Source organism: Procambarus clarkii, chromosome 15 (genome assembly GCF_040958095.1).
Source record: "Procambarus clarkii isolate CNS0578487 chromosome 15, FALCON_Pclarkii_2.0, whole genome shotgun sequence".
Lineage (NCBI taxonomy): Eukaryota > Metazoa > Arthropoda > Malacostraca > Decapoda > Cambaridae > Procambarus > Procambarus clarkii.
Window position 1 is genome coordinate 13,579,338 of NC_091164.1, and position 27,160 is coordinate 13,606,497.

Consider the following 27,160-nt stretch of genomic DNA (forward strand, 5'->3'; position numbering starts at 1 on the left):
ATAAGTAGGAATAGTCATGTTGTGAAACTTGTGTTTGTGTAACGATATTCAGAGATGCACAGAGGATAGATGAATGTGAATTATAATGAATACTAAGAGAGGCTGGAATGATAAGTTGAGATGAAAAATTAGTGAATTCGTGTAAGTGCTTTAGTGTAAGAGATTGAGAATTGTACACGTTTGTGTGTTTCGGAGATAGTGTAGAAGTGACTTTGTAATAACTTGTGTTTGAAATAATGTGTGTAATATTGTACATTTGTGCAATGAAAGAGTATAGAGTTGAGAAGCGGATATTTTGTGAGTTTGAGAATTTGTGCAAGAGAATATGGATACAGTGTTCATGGGAGATTGAGTTTGTGTGAATTGACCCCCCTCCCCGCTCAGCTCGTTGTTGCCGTGAGGGGGGCTTAGTGGGAGGCTGCTGGAGTGTGATGCTCCTTGGGACAGTCCTCTGTCCTTTTCTAGCCTTGTGCTCCTGCTGCTGTCCTCTCCAATTCTGCTGGGCACCTTTTCCTTTGCCTTCTGTTTCGTTTTTCTCCCCCCTCTTCTCCTATCTGCTTGCCGTTTCCTGCTGACCTTTTGCTTGCTCTGGTTCTTCCCTTGGACTTCTTCTATTTTGACGCCCGGGTGCTTGAGGAGGCATACTCTTGCACCCGTAGAACTGTAGTACCCGACGTCGAGAGCGAGGGGAACCTTTTATTGTCAATCCCCCTTTCGTCACTGAACCCGATCTCGACGGACTGTCGGTTTCTTAAGGTGGCGTTTGTGGGGCGTATACTCACGACGCACCCCTAGGAGGCCCCGGCAAGATCGGCGATAGCTTCTTGTTGGGTGTCCTGCCTCTAATTGTGGCTCCATGGTGGGTGTGGGGGCACATTCGTGAATGAATATTCCTTTTCGTAATGATGATGACCCCTGTTTCGGCTGTTTCTGCTTTACCTTCTCAGGCTCGTGGGGTGGGCGACCAAGCCCCCGAGTCGGTCCGTGTTGGAAGACCGGGCTCTGTAGCCTCCGCTGCATTGGGCCCCGACCTTGCTCCTCCTTTGGCCTCTCTGACTCCTTCCCCTGGCTCCCCTCCCTCCTCTGTGGTTGGGTCGAGCCCCAAGCCCCCTGTGGTGACTACCTCGTCCCCTGGCGCGGCTCCATCTCTAGTTGTAACTACTGCGCCTTTTAACCCCTCTCTCTCTCTGGGGGTTCTCACCGCCGTCCTCGTCACGGCCGCCCTCGCTCGATTCCTTCCAGTTCTGCTACCTATCAAGCCTTGTTTGGTCCCGCTTCGTGGGGCAAATATTTTGATCTCCTCCCTCTTGATTCTGCGCCTCCTGACGACATCTCGTTGATTCTGTGGATGCCTCCATTACTTTCAACCCCACTCGTCTCGGTACACGTGTCGTTGCTGCTCCTTCTCAGGATGCTGCTTCCCGCTTGGCTGCCTTAACCTGCCTTGGCGAGACCCCTGTTCGGGTCTCGAAGAACGCACAGTTGAATGCCAGTGTTGGCACTATTCTGCTCCCGCCCCATGTTGCGACCGGTGTTCGGGACCTGCGCGACTGCCACGACGATATTTGACATATCCTTGCTGCCCAGGGCCATTCTATTCTCCAGGTGGACACGTTTACTCGTTCCCCTCGTGGTAGTCGCCGTCAACCCCTCCGGGTTGTGAAGATTACCTTCGATGGTCGGACCCTTCCACCCTCTGTCATTCTTGCTGGTGCCAGGTGCTCTGTCCAGGAGTACATTCCTTCTTCTAGGCTCTGTAACAAGTGCTGGAGGTTTGGGCATGGTGCCCTCCGCTGCTCCGGGACTGTCTCTCTCTGTCCTTTGTGTGGTGGCGAAGGTCACTCTAAGTCGGAGTTCACTTCTCCCCAGGCTCGTTGCCTCAACTGCGGTGAGGCCCATCCTACCTTCTCCCGTGAGTGTGTCCATTACAAGCTTGAGGCAGCCGTCCTCAACTTGAAGCACCGGGAGCGTTTATCTTTTCCTGAGGCGAGGCGACAGGTTCGCCGGCTCCCGCCTTATGCTAATATCTCTTATGCTCGCGTGTTGCGCTCCTCCTCTCCTCGTCCTTCCCACCTTCCCCAGACTCACAACCGTTTCCGGGCCTTGGACCCTGATACGCCCACTGCCCCCTCCTCTGTTCCTTTGGGTTCTCTCCCGAAGGATCCACCTCCTGGTCCTCTGTCTGGGGTTCCCCTTCTTTCTACCCGGTCTGTCGTGTCTCCTGTGTCTTCTTCCTCGTCTCCCTCTGTTCCTCCTCCCCATCCTTCCCCTCCGTCTCTTGACTCTCCCCGCCGCCTGTCGGTGCGGGCTGATGTCCATCGCTCTCCAAACGGCCGTCATGTGTGCTCTCGTTCAGCTTCTCCTGTTGAGACGCTAGAATCCGTTGCCCAGTACGTGGTTGCTGGGACACCTGTCTCTTTAAGTCAGAAGCGTAAGCCTGGCTCCTCTCCTTCCTCCTCCCCGGCGGGTAAGAAGGTTTCACTTTCTTCCTCGGCCCCTACTTCTGCCTCTCTCGCTCCTTCCCCTCCCATTTCGGTGGTTGCGCCCCCTGTTCCTGCTGTGGAGGTTTCTTTAGCCCCCGCTTCCCTCTCGGTTACTGCCCTGGCTGAGGTGCGCTCCACTCTTTCTACCCCCCCCCCTCTTCCTGCTCCTGTCCTTGACTGCTCTTCTCCGTTGTCTCCTCCTCTTGCTCCTCCTCCTCCTCCTACTCCGGACCCCGCTCGCCCACCTCTGGTCTGTTCTCCCGCCTCCTTCCCTCCGTCTTTGCTCAGTTTACCCATGCCCCCTAACCCTCACTTTGCTGACCCTGATCCCGACCATGATATTCTTTAACGTGCTCTGTTGCTCTTTCGCCTTTGTTTCTTCCTTGTTCTCTGTTGTTGTCCTTTCTCTTCTCGTCGTTGTCCATTCTTCAATGGAACGTTCGAGGTTATTACGCCAATTTCCTCGAACTCCAACTTCTGATTTCGCGATTTTCGCCCCTTTGTGTCTGTCTCCAGGACCCGATGCTTGGTGCTCGTCCTGGTCGTTTTCGTGGCTATTCCTTTCTCTACCCCCCCCCCCCCCCCAGCCGTTGCTGGGGCTTCTAATTCTTCTGCTTTCTTGATTCGTGCTGATGTTCCCTTTGTTCCTTTACTTTTTCCTTCACCTCTCCATTGTTCTGCTGCTCGTATCTTTGTGGGGAAATGGTACACAGTTTGTTCCATTTATCTCCCCCCGAGTGTCCCACTTTCCCTTCCTGATTTGAAACACCACCTGGACTCCTTGCCGGAGCCTGTGCTCCTGCTGGGTGACTTCAATTGTCGTCATTCTCTTTGGGGTGACGTTCTGACGAATACCCGGGGTCACCTTCTTGAGCCGTTTCTACTCTCTTCTTCCTTGTCTCTTCTGAATTCTGGTGAGCCCACTCATTTGGACTCTCGGACTCGCACCCTTTCTTGTCTTGATCTTTCTCTCTGCTCTTCTTCTCTTTACTTAGATTTCACATGGCAGGTTCTTGATGACCTCCATGGAAGTGATCATTTCCCCATCCTTGTTTCCTTTTTCTCTTTTCGCCCTTCCTTCTCTTTCCCTAGGTGGCAGTTTGCTAAGGCGGACTGGACCCTATTTACCCTCAGTGCTGCTCTCTCTGACCTCTCCCTTCTGCCTCTCTCTCGCGCTCTCCTCCTTTTTCATGACACTGTCTTCAACACTGCCCTCCGCTCTATCCCTCGCTCTTCCTCTCGGGGTCCACGGAAGTGCGTTCCCTGGTGGAATGCGGACTGTGCTCGGGCTGTCCGCTGTAAGCGTGCAGCCTGGAAGAGGCACCGCTGTAGGCAGACTACCGATTCTTTTCTTTTCTTTTGGAAAGCGAGTGCGGTGGCCCGTAGGGCCATCCGTACGGCTAAACGTGAATGTTGGGCATCTTATGTCTCAACAATTACGTCCGAAACTCCTCTAGCCCAGATCTGGAAGCGTATCTGCAAGATAGCGGGTAAGTTCGTTCCCGATGTTTCACCAGTCCTTCACCTCCATGATACTCTTGTGGCGGACCCGTTGCAGGTCGCTTCCGTACTGTGTTCCCACTTTTCTTCTGTTAGCTCTGGTCTTCATCTTCCCCAATCTTTCCTTCTTCGTAAACCTGTCCTTGAGTCTCGTCCTTTAGATTTCTGCACTCATCTTCAGCTTCCCTATAATGATCCCTTCCCTCTCTCTGAACTTCGTTCTGCCCTGGCCCTCTGCGGTTCTACGGTGGCGGGCTCCGATGGTATTCATTATGAGATGCTTCGCCATCTCCCTCCGTGCACGTCTCAGTATTTACTGAGTCTGTATAATCGGATCTGGGAGTCGTCGTCAGTCCCTGAGGACTGGCTCGATGCCATTGTCCTCCCTGTTCGCAAACCGGGGTCTCTGGGTTCTTCCCCTAAGGACTTTCGCCCTATTGCTCTAACAAGTTGTGTCTGCAAACTCTTTGACGTATGGTTAACGTTCGTCTGATGTGGTTCCTGGAACACCATCACCTCCTCTCCCCTTCTCAATTTGGTTTCCGCAAGTGCCGCAGCACGACAGATGTCCTGGTGAACTTGGAAGTCTATATTCGTACTGCTTTTGCTGCGAAGACCTCCGTTGTTGCCGTTCTTTTTGACTTGGAAAAGGCTTACGACACCACTTGGCGATATCATATTCTATCTCAACTTCATTCTTTTGGCCTTCGTGGTCATCTCCCTCTCTTTCTCCGCAGCTTCCTCTCTCGTCGTTCCTTTCGGGTGCGCCTTGGTACCACTCTCTCTGCCTCTTTTCAGCAATACGAAGGTGTGCCCCAGGGTAGTGTTCTGAGCACTACTCTTTTTCTGGTTGCCCTCAATGGTCTTCTTTCCTCTCTTCCTTCTGGTGTCTTCTCCGCTCTCTATGTCGATGATCTTACCCTTTGCTGTCAGGGTGATGATTCGCCTCTCCTTCAGCGCCGGCTTCAACTTGCAATTGATGCCGTGTCGTCTTGGGCCACCGATCATGGCTTCAAGTTCTCTACTTCTAAGACTTGTGCCATGACTTTTACGCGGAAACGGGTCGTTCTTCGTCCCTCTTTGTCACTTTATGGTCATCCCATTGAATACAAAGATTCTGCGAAGCTTTTGGGGTTATTCCTTGTCACTCGTTTGTCTTGGTCTCCCCATATCTCTTACCTTCGTGTTGAGTGCTCTAAGGCTCTTACCCTCCTTCGGGTCTTGTCCCATACTTCTTGGGGGGCAGATAGGCGCACTCTCCTTGCTTTACATTCCTCTCTCGTCCTGTCTAAGCTCGATTATGGTTGCCCTGCTTACTCGTCTGCTTCTCCTTCTACTCTTCGCCGTCTTGATGCTTTGCACCATACTGGGTTGCGCCTCAGTTCTGGTGCCTTTCGTTCGACTCCCGTCCTTAGCTTGTATGTTGACACCGGCTTCCTGTCTCTCCAGGACCGCCGTGATCGCTACTGTCTTCGCTATCTTGCGCGGTCCTTACAACATCCTTCCTCTCGCCTCTGTCGTGCTTTAACTTTTACCCCTCCTGCGGTTCCTGTTCCTCTCACCACCTCCCTCTTTCTGTCCGGTTATCTCGCCTCCAGGATTTTCTTTCCGTTCGTATTTCTAATGTTTCTCCTCGTGTTGTTCCTTCTTTGCCCCCATGGAGAGTCCCTCTTCCGCGGTTTTGTACTTCCTTGACCCGTATCACTAAAGCTTTTACCCCTCCTACGGTTCTAAAACGCCTTTTCCTTGAGCACTTTTCTTCTCAATCCCGCTCCGTTTCTGTCTTTACCGATGGGTCTAAGTCTGCGGACGGTGTTGGCTACTCTGTTGTTTTTCCTGATCGCACTTATATGTGTCGCTTACCTCCGGGGACTAGCATCTTTACAGCGGAACTTTATGCTATTCTCTATGCTCTTCGTCTCCTGCTTTCTCGTTGTCAGTCTTCCTTTGTAGTTTTTGTTGACTCTCGTAGTGCCCTCATGGCTCTCGGGTCCTTTAATCCGGTTCATCCAGTAGTTGTCGAGAACCAGCATTGGCTGTTTCTTGTTCACAGTAAATTTAAGTCGGTTGAGTTTTGTTGGGTTCCCAGCCATATTGGTGTGTCTTTAAATGAGCGTGCGGATGCTGCCAACAAGGAAGCTGTCTACTCTTGTCCCATCTCTCGTAAATGAATTCCATATTCCGACTTTTACCCGGTTATCCATTCCTCCATCCTTTGCCGTTGGCAGGCTTCTTGGTCGTCTGTTACTGGTAACAAACTACGTACTCTTAAATGTTGTGTTTCCTCGTGGCCGTCCTCCTACCACCGTAACCGGCGATGGGAAACAGCTCTGGCGAGGTTGCGTATTGGCCATACTCGCTTAACCCATGGTCACTTGATGGAGCGCCGCCCTGCTCCTTATTGTCCTAGTTGCATTGTCCCTCTTACGGTCGTGCATGTCCTTCTTGAATGTCCTGACTTCCAGGACGAGCGTGTGTCTTGCTTTCCAACCACCCCTCGCGGTCACTTGTCCCTCAAAAGAATTCGTGGTGACTCGGATACTTTTGATATCGTTCGCCTTATGCGTTTTTGTTCTCGTATTGGCATCCTTGGTGATATTTAGCGCCCTTTGATTATTCTGCGCATTTGATGGTGCTACATAGCCTTCCCGGTTTGGTGCCTTCTTTTGATAATTACTTACTTACTTACTTGTGTGAATTGAGTAGAAACGACTTTGTTTGATAAAGTGTGTAAAATTGTGCATTTGTGTAATGAGACTGAAAAGGTTAAGGGAGGGATATGAGTAATGGTATGTGTTTTTGTGTAGGAGTGTATGTGTTCATGGAAAATTGTGTATGATCGATGAGAGCGATAGCATACGTAAGAAATGGCTTTGTATGCTTTTGTGTGAAGCACGTTTTAGTGACAAAAATAAATGAGCAAATGATTTGTGTACGAGACAAAGATGATGTACGTGTTTTTTGAGAATTGTAAGTGAAAAGAAGTTTAGTATTTTGTGGAAAAGTTTTTGTGCTCGTGATGTAGAGAGCATTATTCAAATGAGGGCTTAAGGTAGGAAAAAAGTACAACAGTGTGGGAAAATGAGAGTGATTTAACTAAGTGACAGAAAATTTGTGTTTGATCATGATATATGTGTAAGAGATTAAGAAAATGAATCACTGTATAACAGTGAAAATTTGAGTAAGGATGATGTATTGCTTATCTAGTTTGATTCTCAAGTAATCTTATTGAATGGTGGCAATAAAACACAAAATATGGAGTTGTATGAGAATAAGCACATGCCAAGAACATAAATTTTTAAATTACCTTTTAAACACATGTACGCTTTTTTCACACATGCTAAGCTTATTTTTTTAAACTGATTCAGTAATATTGAAAAAATACTTGTTTGTACCGAATTCCTGAACTCGATAAGATACGATGAATAATAAATAAAACTCGGGAAAAGTCCCTAGATAAAATTTGTGATACCATTTAGATCCATGAAAATATGTGTTGCACTCTTTAGCTAAATGTTGCTATGTCATGTGCTCGTCTTGTCATGTAATGACACGGGGAATATGACATCTACCTCCTGCACATGTGCATGCCTCCTTTACATTAAGTTGCATTGCTCCCATTGTTTTCTGTCCAATAAAGCTATTGGAAAAAATGCTATCCTATGCTTTCATTGGGATCTGACATGATCATTGATCGAAGGCGATAAGGCTAGAGTAATGAGTTCAAGATCTGCGTAAGGAACAACTAGATATTTTTATAAACGACACATTTATCTTAAAATTTATGCATCTGTCTGAATGAAAGGCGGGATTGGTTAAACATTTGAGATGAGTGCTGACCGACTGAGTCGTTAAGGAGGAGTTAACAGACTGAAGAACATCAGGGGGGTATGGTCATGGTGGAAGTGCGAATGGAGGTGGAGGAAGTGTTGGCGCGTGGAGCGACCGCCGGTGGAAGGGTTGGCAAGTGCTGCGGAATAGGCTGGGAGAGAGGAAGCAGGTGGAGTAGGAGGTGGAGCTTGGAGGATGAGGGTGAGGACGAGGAGGTGGAGCTTGGAGGATGAGGGTGAAGACGAGGAGGTGGAGCTTGGAGGATGATGGTGAAGACAAGGAGGTAGAGCTTGGATGATGAAGGAGAGGAGGGGGAGTTTGGAGGATGAGGGCGAGGACGAGGAGGTGAAGCTTAGAGGATGAGGGTGAGGACAAATAGGTGGATCTTGGAGAAAGAGGGTGAGGACAAAGAAGTGGAGCTTGGAGGATGAAGGTGAGGAGGTGGAGCTTGGAGGGTGAGGATGAGGACGAGGTGGTGGAGCTTCGAGCATGAGGGTGAGGATGAGGAGATGGAAGATGAAGCAAGATCCGTGAAACTATGTTGCAATGGGGGTTCGATTTCTGTTCGAGAGTTTAGGAATGGTTGGGGGGGACAGGAGGTGAGTGGAAGGGAAGGGACTCGGGAGGGAGGGAGCTGGCAGGAGAGGAAGCCTCAGGCGAGGGAGAGTAGGGGACGAGGTTGCATGGTGGTGCGGGAGGAAAGGGGGATTAGTTGGATGGGGGTCTGCAAGGAAAAGGAGGAGGATGGTGGATGAGGAGGAAGTATGGGTTGATGCAATAGATTCAAGATGAAAGGAAGAGCGAATCTGTAGAGCGAGTCAGGTAACCGGCGTCTTTATTGCTCTTATATACACCTGTACTGATCCAACATTCATACTAATGGTTCTTTTGCCCTTACCTTTTTAGAAAGTTTACATTGCAGGGCATTTCTACACTATGTAAAATTATATAATTTCATCAGAACTACATTCCACTGAACGAAGTGCTCTACTACTCTTTCTCCTTATTGAACCTGTCCAATTCACTTTGAAGTATTTCCCCTAAATGTCAATTCATACCACAGGCGTTTCCCAAACGTCACTTCTCTCTCCATATTTCTTGTAATATCTCTCTCTTTCCTCACTTCTGCTGACATACAGATGATCTAGGTACGGATTGTTCATTGTTTTAATATATACAAGAGTTCTTACAATGTTGTAAAGCCACTAATACACACAGCGTTTCGGGCAAGTCCTTTATCCTAATGTTCCCAGGAAAACATTTAACAACCAGGTACCCACTTTACTCTTCGGTAAGTAGAGGCTACAGTTAAGACATGGTGCACAGTAAATCCTGCCCGGCCAGGATACGAACCAAGGCCAATGCACTCTCGAAATGCCAGGCAGGTGCTCTACCACTTTGTCACGGGAACTGTTAATTAACTGTTTAATGATGCAAATACATTATTTACATGATAAAGAGTAGAAGGGGAGGAGGATGTCGGAAATTCCGACAAGTTACTAACCCCCTGACATACCTAATTAAAATGGTTATGTCAGGTATTTACTAATAATACTAACATTGCTTAATTTATAAAAAAGAGAGTGTACCTGGTGACTCCCAACAAATAATGCGAAATTGTTGCGTCATCCAAGCAGCCGAGGTAGCTATTGTTTCTCCAAATGAATATAATATTTCAAATCTAAGAGTTAAAATTCGAAGAAAAATATTTATCAACACAGGATATCCCAATAAATTGTGAATAAATAAAGAACTTCTTCCTGTAACCGATAATTCAATAAGAGAAAACTTGAAGCGTCAAAAACGTATCTTGGGAGGAGGAGGCGGGCTCAAGTGACGCCAAGCGAGTACTTTCATGGTAGTCGAGACGCACCGATGTATTAATTCGCCTCAAATTTGATGCCATACTTGTGTACCCACTGAAGCCAAAGTACAAGTGTTTGATATAATCGACACGTACATCTTTCCTGAGCCTCGATCACAGGAACATCTAGATTTTGCCCAACTGACGACTCTACTTACAGGAAAGTGTTGTTTTCGAGAATATGTTTCATAGTTATGTGGTGGTCATTATAATAATCTTGTTAAACATTGCCCTATTATGACGCAGGCGAAATGAAAAAATGCAAAGCCAAATTATTAATGCTTAGTCCTTCAATTTGTATATACTTAGCTTGTAGATACAACGTGATACTTATCACTTATTCGGTGGGTAATGTAACAGAGAGAGACGCGGGATCACCTACAGTTTTATGAGGTTACACCAGACTCCAGATGCCATTATCCTGTCTACCAACAAGGTTCCTTGTCTGTGATTGAGGGAGATCTAGGGGCTTCTTTTCAGGTCATTACTACGTTGGAGCTAAGCCATTTAAATTTGTACTTACTAACTTGTAGTTAACTAATATTTGTAGTCTTGTTATCCACCTCAGGTGGTATAGTTTATGAAATCAAACCACCTAATGTATGTGGAGTAGGTAACACCTGGCAGGAACCTAATTTAAATCTACAGTCCGCCTAAAATAACTTAAAATTACAGTCCATTTATTAATCTTTAATTATTTAATTAAATTAATAAATAAATATATAAATTAACAATCAATAAATTCCTGCTAGGAAATTCCCCAACATAATTTATGGTCCTGCGAATCAGGACCATGTTTATGATCCAATAAATAACCAGTACAGTGTATATATAAATTATAGGGTACCTCCTGCTATATATATATAAATTCCCAGCCAAACTCAACAAACCTCAGTCAACAATCAAATTGATTGAGACGACAGCTGCCATTAAACACTTAGCCTGATGTTCAAGGTGGCAATCGTTGGTCATAACTAAATACCCAGAGAATTTGCCACCATACCAGAAGTAGAGGTAAGAATATTCAGGTCACCAGTAGCTACTGATCATAATTTTTACAATAATTCAATATTACCAGCAGCACTACAATGGTACCATCATTTAACCATAATATATCTAGTGGGTGATGATATACACTCATCACGTAACCCAGCGGAGATTATTATTCACCTCAGGAGCATAACTAACTCCTTGAAATCAAGTAATTCAACTGTAGTGTTTACTCTAATAGAATCATGCCGACCACCTGAAAAAAATAGTTGGGGTGTAAGTTCTGAGATCTATAAACGTATAGCTGACTATATCAAATTATGGTCTCAGGAAAAGGGTATGGTTAGGAGCCACCTATATTCACTTCACAGCTCGACCATTTGTGAGAACACTTCTCCAAACAGAGTACATCTCTCACGAGAATCTCGAGCACACGTAGTTAATAAACTATTTAACATTATTAAGTACCATAAGAGGTTGTGGCGAGAAGGCCATACGTAAAGTGTGTGTATGTGTATATATATATATATATATATATATATATATATATATATATATATATATATATATATATATATATATATATATATATATACATATATTAGTATATTTTGGTAGCAGTCTTTCCTGTAGACATATATTATTAAATATGACCGAAAAAGTAAGATTAATAATTCTAACACGAATTTTCTCAATCTTTCGTACATTTCTTTTCACTGTTGGAGGTAAATCAAAAATCAATTCTCCAAAATTCATTTTTATTTCTAGTCTGACGCGACACGAGCGCGTTTCGTAAAACTTATTACATTTTCAAAGACTTTTAGTTTACAAATACACAACTGAATAGAACTTACGCATCTCCGATTTTATATCTACATTTGAGTGAGGTGGATGGGGTGAGGTGGCATTAATAGGGTATTAATTTCATCAACACAAGACAGAACAAGAGGTGGCATTAATAGGGTATTAATTTCATCAACACAAGACAGAACACGAAACAATGGGTATTGAATAGAAGTGTTTGTAGAAAGCCTATTGGTCCATATTTCTTGATGCTTCTATATTGGAGCGGAGTCTTGAGGCGGTTAGAATATAGCTGTGCATTAATTGGCTGTTGATTGCTGGTGTTGACTTCTTAATGTGTAGTGCCTCGCAAACGTCAAGCCGTCTGCTATCGCTGTATCTATCGATGATTTCTGTGTTGTTTACTAGGATTTCTCTGGCGATGGTTTGGTTGTGGGAAGAGATTATATGTTCCTTAATGGAGCCCTGTTGCTTATGAATCGTTAAACGCCTAGAAAGAGATGTTGTTGTCTTGTTGGAACTCTGCTCCGCAGCACAGAGCAGAGTTCCGTGCTGCGTTTCACTTACGAGATGGAAAAGGATGGGAAGCTGCCCTTTCTAGATGTAACAGTCATGGAAAAGAGCGGAGGTTTCCACACTGCAGTCTACACTAAGGAAACGAACATAGGAATGTGCCTAAATGCCAACAGCGACTGCCCAGACAGGTACAAGAGGAGTGTTGTTAACGCATATGTCGAACATGCTCTCAGCCACAGCTCAGAATGGAAGCAAGTCGACGAAGAACTCTGTAGGGTAAGGCAGGTCCTAGTCATCAACGGCTTCTCCAATGGTTTCGTCGAAGACATCATAAGAAGGAAAGTGAAACGCCATGCAACCTCTGAAGAGACAACTAACACAACACCTATACCCCCTATTAGACTATTTTACAGGAACTTCTTCTCCACAGCTCATGAAACGGAGGAAAGGGTCCTGAAAGATATTGTTAATAGAAACGTTATCCCTACAGACAAAAATCAGAGGATACAACTGACGATTTACTATAAAACCAGAAAAACGGCCAGCCTACTCATGAGAAACTCTCCAGACACAAAGCAAAACGCCTTAAAAGAGACCAACGTCGTCTATGCCTTCAAATGCCCTCTTGGGGACTGTAAGCTCCAAAAAACTCAGTATATAGGCAAGACAACAACATCTCTTTCTAGGCGTTTAACGATGCATAAGCAACAGGGCTCCATTAAGGAACATATAATCTCTTCCCACAACCAAACCATCGCCAGAGAAATCCTAGTAAACAACACAGAAATCATCGATAGATACAGCGATAGCAGACGGCTTGACGTTTGCGAGGCACTACACATTAAGAAGTCAACACCAGCAATCAACAGCCAATTAATGCACAACTATATTCTACCCACCTCAAGACTCCGCTCCAATATAGAAGCATCAAGAAATATGGACCAATAGGCTTTCAACAATCACTTCCATTCAATACCCATTGTTTCTTGTTCTGTCTTGTGTTGATGAATTTAATACCCTATTAATACCACCTCACCCCATCCACCTCACTCAAATGTAAATATAAACAAATCGGAGATGTGTAAGTTCTATTCAGTTGTGTATGTGTAAACTAAAGTCTTTGAAAATGTAATAAGTTTTACGAAACGCGCTCAAGTGTCGCGTCAGACTAGAAATAAAAATGAATTTTGGTGAATTGATTTTTGAATTACCACCAGCAGTGAAAAGAAATGTACGAAAGATTGAGAAAATTCGTGTTAAAATTATTAATCTTACTTTTTCGGTCATATTTAATAATATATGTCTACAGGAAAGACTGCTACCAAAATATACTAATATATATATATATATATATATATATATATATATATATATATATATATATATATATATATATATATATATATATATATATATATATATATATATATGCGAACAAGCCTGAATGGTCCCCAGGACATATGCAACTGAAAACTCACACCCCAGAAGTGACTCGAACCCATACTCCCAGAAGCAACGCATCTGGTATGTACAAGACGCCTTAATCCACTTGACCATCACGACCGGACAAAATGAGGTGATAGCCGAGGCTATATGAACCACCCCACCGCCGGCACTCGGATAGTTATCTTGGGCATAGCATTTTACCAAATCACCTCATTCTTTGGGGCACACGTGAGGAACACAAATGCGAACAAGCCTGAATGGTCCCCAGGACATATGCAACTGAAAACTCACACCCCAGAAGTGACTCGAACCCATACTCCCAGAAGCAACGCATCTGGTATGTACAAGACGCCTTAATCCACTTGACCATCACGACCGGACAAAATGAGGTGATAGCCGAGGCTATATGAACCACCCCACCGCCGGCACTCGGATAGTTATCTTGGGCATAGCATTTTACCAAATCACCTCATTCTTTGGGGCACACGTGAGGAACACAAATGCGAACAAGCCTGAATGGTCCCCAGGACATATGCAACTGAAAACTCACACCCCAGAAGTGACTCGAACCCATACTCCCAGAAGCAACGCATCTGGTATGTACAAGACGCCTTAATCCACTTGACCATCACGACCGGACAAAATGAGGTGATAGCCGAGGCTATATGAACCACCCCACCGCCGGCACTCGGATAGTTATCTTGGGCATAGCATTTTACCAAATCACCTCATTCTTTGGGGCACACGTGAGGAACACAAATGCGAACAAGCCTGAATGGTCCCCAGGACATATGCAACTGAAAACTCACACCCCAGAAGTGACTCGAACCCATACTCCCAGAAGCAACGCATCTGGTATGTACAAGACGCCTTAATCCACTTGACCATCACGACCGGACAAAATGAGGTGATAGCCGAGGCTATATGAACCACCCCACCGCCGGCACTCGGATAGTTATCTTGGGCATAGCATTTTACCAAATCACCTCATTCTTTGGGGCACACGTGAGGAACACAAATGCGAACAAGCCTGAATGGTCCCCAGGACATATGCAACTGAAAACTCACACCCCAGAAGTGACTCGAACCCATACTCCCAGAAGCAACGCATCTGGTATGTACAAGACGCCTTAATCCACTTGACCATCACGACCGGACAAAATGAGGTGATAGCCGAGGCTATATGAACCACCCCACCGCCGGCACTCGGATAGTTATCTTGGGCATAGCATTACCAAATCACCTCATTCTTTGGGGCACACGTGAGGAACACAAATGCGAACAAGCCTGAATGGTCCCCAGGACATATGCAACTGAAAACTCACACCCCAGAAGTGACTCGAACCCATACTCCCAGAAGCAACGCATCTGGTATGTACAAGACGCCTTAATCCACTTGACCATCACGACCGGACAAAATGAGGTGATAGCCGAGGCTATATGAACCACCCCACCGCCGGCACTCGGATAGTTATCTTGGGCATAGCATTTTACCAAATCACCTCATTCTTTGGGGCACACGTGAGGAACACAAATGCGAACAAGCCTGAATGGTCCCCAGGACATATGCAACTGAAAACTCACACCCCAGAAGTGACTCGAACCCATACTCCCAGAAGCAACGCATCTGGTATGTACAAGACGCCTTAATCCACTTGACCATCACGACCGGACAAAATGAGGTGATAGCCGAGGCTATATGAACCACCCCACCGCCGGCACTCGGATAGTTATCTTGGGCATAGCATTTTACCAAATCACCTCATTCTTTGGGGCACACGTGAGGAACACAAATGCGAACAAGCCTGAATGGTCCCCAGGACATATGCAACTGAAAACTCACACCCCAGAAGTGACTCGAACCCATACTCCCAGAAGCAACGCATCTGGTATGTACAAGACGCCTTAATCCACTTGACCATCACGACCGGACAAAATGAGGTGATAGCCGAGGCTATATGAACCACCCCACCGCCGGCACTCGGATAGTTATCTTGGGCATAGCATTTTACCAAATCACCTCATTCTTTGGGGCACACGTGAGGAACACAAATGCGAACAAGCCTGAATGGTCCCCAGGACATATGCAACTGAAAACTCACACCCCAGAAGTGACTCGAACCCATACTCCCAGAAGCAACGCATCTGGTATGTACAAGACGCCTTAATCGACTTGACCATCACGACCGGACAAAATGAGGTGATAGCCGAGGCTATATGAACCACCCCACCGCCGGCACTCGGATAGTTATCTTGGGCATAGCATTTTACCAAATCACCTCATTCTTTGGGGCACACGTGAGGAACACAAATGCGAACAAGCCTGAATGGTCCCCAGGACATATGCAACTGAAAACTCACACCCCAGAAGTGACTCGAACCCATACTCCCAGAAGCAACGCATCTGGTATGTACAAGACGCCTTAATCCACTTGACCATCACGACCGGACAAAATGAGGTGATAGCCGAGGCTATATGAACCACCCCACCGCCGGCACTCGGATAGTTATCTTGGGCATAGCATTTTACCAAATCACCTCATTCTTTGGGGCACACGTGAGGAACACAAATGCGAACAAGCCTGAATGGTCCCCAGGACATATGCAACTATCCGAGTGCCGGCGGTGGGGTGGTTCATATAGCCTCGGCTATCACCTCATTTTGTCCGGTCGTGATGGTCAAGTGGATTAAGGCGTCTTGTACATACCAGATGCGTTGCTTCTGGGAGTATGGGTTCGAGTCACTTCTGGGGTGTGAGTTTTCAGTTGCATATGTCCTGGGGACCATTCAGGCTTGTTCGCATTTGTGTTCCTCACGTGTGCCCCAAAGAATGAGGTGATTTGGTAAAATGCTATGCCCAAGATAACTATCCGAGTGCCGGCGGTGAGGTGGTTCATATAGCCTCGGCTATCACCTCATTTTGTCCGGTCGTGATGGTCAAGTGGATTAAGGCGTCTTGTACATACCAGATGCGTTGCTTCTGGGAGTATGGGTTCGAGTCACTTCTGGGGTGTGAGTTTTCAGTTGCATATGTCCTGGGGACCATTCAGGCTTGTTCGCATTTGTGTTCCTCACGTGTGCCCCAAAGAATGAGGTGATTTGGTAAAATGCTATGCCCAAGATAACTATCCGAGTGCCGGCGGTGGGGTGGTTCATATAGCCTCGGCTATCACCTCATTTTGTCCGGTCGTGATGGTCAAGTGGATTAAGGCGTCTTGTACATACCAGATGCGTTGCTTCTGGGAGTATGGGTTCGAGTCACTTCTGGGGTGTGAGTTTTCAGTTGCATATGTCCTGGGGACCATTCAGGCTTGTTCGCATTTGTGTTCCTCACATGTGCCCCAAAGAATGAGGTGATTTGGTAAAATGCTATGCCCAAGATAACTATCCGAGTGCCGGCGGTGGGGTGGTTCATATAGCCTCGGCTATCACCTCATTTTGTCCGGTCGTGATGGTCAAGTGGATTAAGGCGTCTTGTACATACCAGATGCGTTGCTTCTGGGAGTATGGGTTCGAGTCACTTCTGGGGTGTGAGTTTTCAGTTGCATATGTCCTGGGGACCATTCAGGCTTGTTCGCATTTGTGTTCCTCACGTGTGCCCCAAAGAATGAGGTGATTTGGTAAAATGCTATGCCCAAGATAACTATCCGAGTGCCGGCGGTGGGGTGGTTCATATAGCCTCGGCTATCACCTCATTTTGTCCGGTCGTGATGGTCAAGTGGATTAAGGCGTCTTGTACATACCAGATGCGTTGCTTCTGGGAGTATGGGTTCGAGTCACTTCTGGGGTGTGAGTTTTCAGTTGCATATGTCCTGGGGACCATTCAGGCTTGTTCGCATTTGTGTTCCTCACGTGTGCCCCAAAGAATGAGGTGATTTGGTAAAATGCTATGCCCAAGATAACTATCCGAGTGCCGGCGGTGGGGTGGTTCATATAGCCTCGGCTATCACCTCATTTTGTCCGGTCGTGATGGTCAAGTGGATTAAGGCGTCTTGTACATACCAGATGCGTTGCTTCTGGGAGTATGGGTTCGAGTCACTTCTGGGGTGTGAGTTTTCAGTTGCATATGTCCTGGGGACCATTCAGGCTTGTTCGCATTTGTGTTCCTCACGTGTGCCCCAAAGAATGAGGTGATTTGGTAAAATGCTATGCCCAAGATAACTATCCGAGTGCCGGCGGTGGGGTGGTTCATATAGCCTCGGCTATCACCTCATTTTGTCCGGTCGTGATGGTCAAGTGGATTAAGGCGTCTTATACATACCAGATGCGTTGCTTCTGGGAGTATGGGTTCGAGTCACTTCTGGGGTGTGAGTTTTCAGTTGCATATGTCCTGGGGACCATTCAGGCTTGTTCGCATTTGTGTTCCTCACGTGTGCCCCAAAGAATGAGGTGATTTGGTAAAATGCTATGCCCAAGATAACTATCCGAGTGCCGGCGGTGGGGTGGTTCATATAGCCTCGGCTATCACCTCATTTTGTCCGGTCGTGATGGTCAAGTGGATTAAGGCGTCTTGTACATACCAGATGCGTTGCTTCTGGGAGTATGGGTTCGAGTCACTTCTGGGGTGTGAGTTTTCAGTTGCATATGTCCTGGGGACCATTCAGGCTTGTTCGCATTTGTGTTCCTCACGTGTGCCCCAAAGAATGAGGTGATTTGGTAAAATGCTATGCCCAAGATAACTATCCGAGTGCCGGCGGTGGGGTGGTTCATATAGCCTCGGCTATCACCTCATTTTGTCCGGTCGTGATGGTCAAGTGGATTAAGGCGTCTTGTACATACCAGATGCGTTGCTTCTGGGAGTATGGGTTCGAGTCACTTCTGGGGTGTGAGTTTTCAGTTGCATATGTCCTGGGGACCATTCAGGCTTGTTCGCATTTGTGTTCCTCACGTGTGCCCCAAAGAATGAGGTGATTTGGTAAAATGCTATGCCCAAGATAACTATCCGAGTGCCGGCGGTGGGGTGGTTCATATAGCCTCGGCTATCACCTCATTTTGTCCGGTCGTGATGGTCAAGTGGATTAAGGCGTCTTGTACATACCAGATGCGTTGCTTCTGGGAGTATGGGTTCGAGTCACTTCTGGGGTGTGAGTTTTCAGTTGCATATGTCCTGGGGACCATTCAGGCTTGTTCGCATTTGTGTTCCTCACGTGTGCCCCAAAGAATGAGGTGATTTGGTAAAATGCTATGCCCAAGATAACTATCCGAGTGCCGGCGGTGGGGTGGTTCATATAGCCTCGGCTATCACCTCATTTTGTCCGGTCGTGATGGTCAAGTGGATTAAGGCGTCTTGTACATACCAGATGCGTTGCTTCTGGGAGTATGGGTTCGAGTCACTTCTGGGGTGTGAGTTTTCAGTTGCATATGTCCTGGGGACCATTCAGGCTTGTTCGCATTTGTGTTCCTCACGTGTGCCCCAAAGAATGAGGTGATTTGGTAAAATGCTATGCCCAAGATAACTATCCGAGTGCCGGCGGTGGGGTGGTTCATATAGCCTCGGCTATCACCTCATTTTGTCCGGTCGTGATGGTCAAGTGGATTAAGGCGTCTTGTACATACCAGATGCGTTGCTTCTGGGAGTATGGGTTCGAGTCACTTCTGGGGTGTGAGTTTTCAGTTATATATATATATATATATATATATATATATATATATATATATATATATATATATATATATATATATATATATATATATATATATATATATCCTATTTAAATATATAAAATGAAAACTAATGAAATATTGCATCATACTATTTCCTGTACAATATTGAATCACATAATAATTAACTGCCAAACCTTATGTATTGGGAGGGGGGTAGGACAATATTACGCTAGAGCTGAACAAAATAATGGTCAACCTAGCCTAATCCAATTATTTGTGCTGACCCAGTGTAAGGGTGGGATTACACTTGCCTAGGATTGAACTGAATATTGTTCAACCTAGTAAGTATTTAAATATTGTGCAGACCACCAAGAGGTGTGGGATTTATTATCAACAAGATTTGTGTTATATATTTAATTTCTAATATTAGTACAATATTACCAAATTTTATTTCATCTATGAGTGTTATAAAGTATCTCTACTCCATCCTATGATGATAATGATGAGCTAGCCTAGGAACATCCTGTAGTGATACTATGTACTACTCAAATATTTGTATACATCTATTATTTAACATTTGTGTGACAACCTCTACGCAAGGTATGATATCGTAGCTTAGTAAAGAAAACTATAGACTAGGCTACTACCCACAGTACTTGTTCAGCATTTTTACTCACCTATTTGTGTTTGCGGGGGTTGAGCTCTGGCTCTTTGGTCCCGCCTCTCAATTGTCAATCAACTGATGTACAGGTTCCTGAGCCTATTGGGCTCTATCATATCTACACTTGAAACTGTGTATGGAGTCAGCCTCCACCACATCACTGCCTAATGCATTCCTTTTGTCAACTACTCTGACTAACTCTTTAACTAAATTCCGACTAAAAAAAATGCTGACTAACTCTGACTAAAAAAAATTCTTTCTAATATCTCTGTGGCTCATTTGGGCACTCAGTTTCCACATGTGTCCCTTAGTATGTGTGCCCCTTGTGTTAAATAGCCTGTCTTTATCTACCCTGTCAATTCGTCTGAGAATCTTGTACGTGGTGATCATGTACGTGGTCTTCGAGCGATGTGAGGTTTAATTCCTGTAGTCTCTCCTCGTAGCTCATACCTCTCAGCCTGGGTACTAGTCTGGTGGCAAACCTTTGAAGTTTTGCTAGTTTGGTCTTATGCTTGACTAGATATGGACTCCATGCTGAGGCTGCATACTCCAGGATTGGTCTGACATAGATGGTATGCAAAGTTCTGAATGATTCCTTGCACAAGTGTCTGAATGCCATTCTTATGTTAGCCAACCTGGCATATGCTGCTGATGTTATCCTCTTGATATGGGCTTCAGGGGACAGGTCTTGCGTGATATCAACCCCCAGGTCTTCCTCTCTGACTCTTGAAGAATTTCATCTCCCAAATGATACCTTGTAACTAGCCTCCTGCTCCCTACACCTATTTTCATTACATTACATTTGCTTGGGTTAAACTCTAACAACCATTTGTTCGACCATTCCTTTAGTTTGTCTAGGTCTTCTTGAAGCCTCAAGCAGTCCTCCTTTGTCTAAATTCTTCTCATAATTTTGGCATCGTCAGCAAACATTGAGAAGAATAAGTCTATACCTTCCGGGAGATCATTTACGTATATCAGAAGCAGGATAGAACCGAGTACAGAGCCCTGTGGGACTCCACTGGTGACTTCACGCCAATTTGAGGTCTCACCCCTCACTGTAACTCTTTGCTTCCTATTTCTTAGGTATTCCCTTATTCATTGGAGCACTTTACCAGTTACTCTTGCCTGTCTCTCCAGCTTATATACCAGCCTCTTATGGGGGATTGTATCAAAGGCTTTCCGACAGTCCAAAAAATTGCAATCTGCCCAGCCTTCTCTTTCTTGCTTAATCTTTGGCACGTGATCGTAGAATTTTATTAAACCAGTAAAGCAAGAATTACCCTCCCTGAACCCATGTTGGCGATTTGTCACGAAGTTCCTTCTCTCCAGATGTGTTACTAGATTTTTTCTCATGATCTTCTCCATCACTTTGCATGGTATACAAGTCAAGGACACTGGCCTGTAATTCAGTGCCTCTTGTCTGTCGCCCTTTTTGTATATTGGGACCACATTAGCCGCCTTCCATATTTCTGGAAGGTTTTCCATCTCCAGTGACCTACTATACACTATGGAGAGTGGCAAGCAGAGTGCCTCTGCACACTCTTTCAATAGCCATGGTGGGATCCTGTCTGGACCAACAGCCTTTCTCACATCCAGATCCAACAGGGGTCTCTTGACCTCTTCTCTCGTAATTTCGAACCCTACCAAGGCCACCTGGTTTACTGCCCCCTCTCCTAGCGTAGTGACCTCACCATGTTCTATTGTTCTTGGATATTTGTGGGCAAGTACCCAAGCTACATAAGCAGCAATAGTAGATGCCCGACAAAGCTTTAACAAACAACCACTATGGCTACTCCAGAAAAGGTGAAAAGATCCTTGATAGGCCTTAAAGGTCACCTGAGAAGACAACTCAATAAATGTGAGAAATTGTCACAAGAATCTCCAGTTGATAATAATCAGTTGGAAATATCTCTAAGGGTAGGTGATGGCAAATTTGAACAAGTGAAAGGAATGATCGGGTCGTACATTGGTGTACTTAACGACAGAAACACTGTTCATGATGAAACAATATGGAATCAGCAGAATTTACAATGTACGAAGATGTCACTCAAGAAAATTTCAATCCCTTACTCTACTTACTAAATGCACATAAAGTGACACCTAACTCCACAGTTCAATCCAGTGCAGCTCAGTCAGAGGCATGATTACCCCCCCTCCCTATAGACTTGCCAACTTTTGCTGGACTGGATGAAGAAAATTTGGACACCTTTTGGATGCCCTTAAACACACATGTACATTCTAAAACATCGATATCGAAGGTGACAAAGTTCACATACCTACAAAGCCTCCTCAAAGCGGAAGCTAAGAAAGTTATAGCTAATCTGTCCCTAGATGAGGACACCTATGATATAGCTGTACAGTTGTTGAAAGACAGCTACTACAACAAAGAATTAAGTATAGTTAAGCTTTTTTTTATCAATTAATGGATTTAAATCCTCCTATTAATCCATCAAATTCCCTTCAAGACTTTAGGTTAGAGATGGAGTCACTTGTGAAAGCCCTTAGCACCAAAGTAAATGTGCGGGCTTCCTAATGGTCACTAAAACTGTTTATCCAGAAGAAGCTTCCTCGGGATGTTTTACCAGAAATCTGCTTCCATTATAAAACTGGTATCCTATCCCTTGATGAGGTTTTTGATGGATTAAGAATAACTGTCAATCGGCTGAAAGTTCATGACAGAATAAAATCTGACAATAACAGGTCTACAATAACTAATAAATCAGTAAGACCAAAGAATGCAACAAATAAAACTAATAAGTCTAAACTAACTACATTTACTCCAAGGTGGAAAAACAACAGTGTGTGTGTGTACATACACAGTGAGTCCCTCGAAACCTACAGTCACTGTGTCACCCAAGGCAGTGACTCTCAAAATTACTATAGGATGGAGAGACTGTTGGTTCTGTCAAAAGGAACATTCGTTATACCACTGTCAAAACTACTCTGAATGTACATCCAGAATAGAGCGTCTTAATGAATTGCATAAATGCAACAGATGCTTAAAATGACACAACCCCAGTACCTGTGCAACCCAACTACACACTTGCAACAGGTGCCATAAGGGGTCAACACCATACAGTGCTGTGTGCAGACACTAGACCTAGGTCGCCCAAACCCCTAGGTGGAAGAAGAAACTTTTGCGATAGTACAGTATTGTAAAGTACGACACGATGTAAAGGTACTAACTACAAAATCTGACAATAACGCAACTTTACCGACTGCTCAATTTAACATAACAAATAAGTGGTCCAAGATCACCAATCATGGATTATTTGATCAAGGATCTCAAAAGACGTTTGTCACAAAGAAGGTGGCAGATGCCTTAAAACTTAAACCAATATGTCAAGTAAAATTAAACATTTCAGGGTTCTCGACCAACACGCTACCCCATGAGTATAAAGTAGTAGGGCCACTAGTATGCCATGGCGGCTATACTCGACCAGTACAGGCCATAGTAGTAGATAAAATCCCATTTGACCTTTATGTTCATGGTCTAAGGAACACAGTCAAACTCCTTCAAAGGAAAGGAATCAAGTTGGTTGACAACAAAATTACGTCTGACCACCTCACCGATATTGGTGTACTTGTAGGTGCGGACTATTATTATAAGTTCGTCACTGGAAGTATTAAACAGCAGGGGCGATTTGCTCACTGGTCCAATATTGAGTCAAAGTCAGCCCACACCTGTGGACAACAGACAAGTCAGCCCAGTGATGGCTGCGTGACTAGGCATAGAGCAGCCATCACTTAAATTCAGAGACATGTCCGAGGATGAGCGAGATCCTCCCGCACACAAATTATGGGATCTAGCCACTTTAGGCATTGTCCCTGAACAACCCAGTTCAAACGATACGTGAATTTATAAACAATACCTACACTCAGTCATTTACAAAGAAAATGAACACTGGGTCGGGAATCATGGAAGTTGAACTATTATCAAGTTCCGATGAATTACATCATGGCATTAAATAAATTAAAATCCCAGGTGTTGCACTTTAATAAACAACCTGATAACCTAAAATTGTATCATGAAATAATCAAATAACAACTCGATAATAAATTCATTGAATATGTAACAAAGGATAATCCTAAGAAGGGACACTATTTACCACATCATGCCATACTAAAACATTCAGTTACAACACCTATAAGGAACGTGTTTAACTGTAGTGCTAAAGCAGGTGGTATAGATTATGAAATCAAAACACCCAAATTATGTGGAGTAGGTAACACCTGACAGGAACCTAACTTAAATTAACAGTCCACTTAAAATTACCTAAAATGACGGTCCATGAATTTATCTTTAATTATTTAATTCAATTAAGAAATAAATATATAAATTAGCAATCAAACAAATTCCTGCTAGTAAATTCCCCACAGATGAGGTGTTGACAGTGATTAATTTTGAAAGTTCAATCTTGCTTGGAAATGACCTTACACTGACCTTGCAAAGTATATATACTCCCTGTAAAACTTTAATCGCTTCACTGAAACTGTCTGAATCAAATTGAAACTTTTCTATAAATATTCTCTCACGTTATCCTAAGCCTATTGCTATGTTGTGATGCAATCAATGGTTGCAAAACCATAATTTCAGTGAACGAAGTGATCTACTGTACAATTCAATTGGAAACTGTACAAAACATTTGAAATTCCCCTTGAATTATCTCTTTTACGTTTGTTCATACCCTTCATTCTTACTGCCAAGCTTACCGTTTCAGTGAAAGTCTATAGTTGAAAAACAGTAATTACATTGCAGCTAATGTTCCACTGTACGAAACAATTTGAAAACGGTTTGAAACATTTTTGAATCCCTTCGAAATTTTCCTTTTAACTTCGTTCACTACATACTTACCCTATTATCGTTCTTACTCAATTTTTTCATGTTGCAGTATTAATTTTTTTGTTGCCTATGTTTGCAACATGACAAAATGCTGCAAATTCAAGTTTTATGTGTGTTTGCAATGTTGAATTACGGCATTGCAACATTGCAAGCAAGGATGGAGGGGACGGACATAGTCCTCAATTACCCTTCTGTAATGTGCTGTCCTTGTGATGCAGTCATCATGAGGTGGTGAGTCTGGGAGGAGGTGAGTCAGTGAGAGGTGTGAGTAATGAGAAATGAGAAAATCAGTAGGTGCCATGAGGAGGATTACAACCCGCTCAGTTAGTACTCCCAATCTAGCGCATGAGACCACCATGCCACGACATGGTAAACACAATAGAACCTGGGATTCCTCTGAATCCTCTAGGATTCCTGAGGCTTATAACTGAAACCCAATCAGGATTTTAAGCATTGTCTCTATGCACTATGGCCAATGGTCCATTAGTTCTCCAGCGAATTCAAGAGTGAGTGGGTTCGAATCCCCCCTCATGGTTCCTAATGATTTTCTCACTGATTCATCATGTTAATGTGATTTCAGTGTGTATCATTGCAATAATATAGTCTGTATTATTTTTCTGGATATATTATTAATATATTTTGTTTGAGTACAGAACACAAATATATTAAAGTTATGTACGATTTTAAATTCTACATATACCATAAATAGAATCGATAAAATGTACAAAAACACACACTGAATGATGAATGGAAGATCAGTCCACCGGACTGGAGTACCAGCAACCTTGTCTACCTGACTGTTTCTCCAGAATCAGGCCTACAGGTGGCTTGTAAAAGACTCCTATGTCTGTGTCTTCACACTGTTAAGTGTGAAAAATGTGTGAAATGTTGGGTCCCCAGACCATAATGTTTAATAATGAATGTGCATCTGTGTATCTGAAATAGTAACTTGCTTGGAGAATTGAGCTGATTGTTGATAAAGATGTCGGTGATGACAATTATTGATAGTATGATGAGACGTATATTTTCATCTGTCATTTGTTACTCTGTAAATTGTTGCAACTTCACTGTTGATACTGATTCTTTCCAGGTGTTACTGACTTGTTTACTTTTGTGACTCAGATAAACAAACTAGCAAGGTAGGCAGACCTTGGATACTAAAATATTTCTGTAAATGAATTCCCTACTCAGTCACGCAAGTCTTAACTATCTTTTTATATAGTCTCTAAAACGGAGGAAAATAACATACATACCATGCACGCTCCTCAGGTCCGTGTGGGCAACATCCGGGAGGAGTCTGGCAACTTCTCCTCCTTCAGCTTGTTCTCGACCTACGTGGGGCCCTACAGCGACACTATGGGCAACCTCTCCTGCTACAGGAGGGACGGTGTCACTGGCAGGTACATCAGCGTCCAGCGAGTCACTCCTGAAGATGACATGCTGCAAATCAGTGATGTTAGAGTCTTCGTTTTAATTCAGTAAATAAACAAAGGATTCTTAGCTACTCTCCTAAGTTCTGAGGAGCAGTTAAGCTTAACGTGAACAATGCCAAGAATCACAGCTCACACAAAAACTTGGAATATCACCAGACACATTTTTGGGTGTTAAAAATGAGTATGATGTCCACGTGAAGTGTGTTGAGGATGAAGTCGCGGCAACAATCCTGACCTCAACACTCACCAGTACTGATTGTTAGAAGATATTGGAGCAACGGAAAGAATTGCAATAATGGAAGTTAAATATCGCTTTAAAAATACTTAAATTAGGTAAACTTAGGTTGGATGACCAATATAGTCCTGCGTGTTTGTTATTCCTATAAGTAAACCCAGTCATGTATAATGTTCATAAAAACCTCACCATCACTAGTGTGGTTGTTTACGTTCAGTGTTTAGTGTGGTACCATAAACCTCCAGACCGATCACTCAGGTGACAAAGGCTTAAAACTATATTCTACTCTTACACTGTGAATTAGTTAGCACATTATATAATGAATTTTACAGGCAAAGTACAAGTTTGACTTATACGTTATGTTCCAATAGTTAGGAATCAAATCCAATTAAAAAGGCGTTAAATAAAATGCAGCTGATCACATATTCTGCAACTTGCAACCATCACGGCCGGACGTGTTCTCGTTGCTCCAGCACTTCACTTCACCTCACTTCACTTCATCTCTCTCCTGGCTATATATGTCCAAATCTTCTATCAAATGTACCTGTATTCACCCTTCTGAAGATGTATTATTAAATACGAAAATACTGGAGGAAATTCCTGTTTCAATTCTTTATCCACGGTCTGACACTGCCACATTTTTTAACCCATGTTAATTTTCTTGAATTGCATATATATATATATATATATATATATATATATATATATATATATATATATATATATATATATATATATATGCGAACAAGCTTGAATGGTCCCCAGGACTATATGCAACTGAAAACTCACACCTCAGAAGTGACTCGAATCCAAACTGCCAGGAGCAATGCAACTGGTATGTACAGGACTGGGGTGTGAGTTTTCAGTTTATATATATATGAGACGTGAGTGTGGGTTTTCAGTTTATATATATATATATATATATATATATATATATATATATATATAT

General features: G+C 44.1%; 1 protein-coding gene across 1 annotated transcript in view; it reads left to right on the plus strand.

The window, feature by feature from the left end:
- LOC123750850 (uncharacterized) overlaps nt 1-26,761 on the plus strand; it is a 39,262-nt gene extending 12,501 nt beyond the window's left edge. Inside the window, exon 4 of the mRNA XM_069325037.1 lies at nt 25,813-26,761. Within this exon, the coding sequence (XP_069181138.1) occupies nt 25,813-26,025 (213 nt within the window). The 3' untranslated portion in view covers nt 26,026-26,761. The remainder of the gene's footprint in view (nt 1-25,812) is intronic.
- Nucleotides 26,762-27,160: the final 399 nt, after the last annotated feature.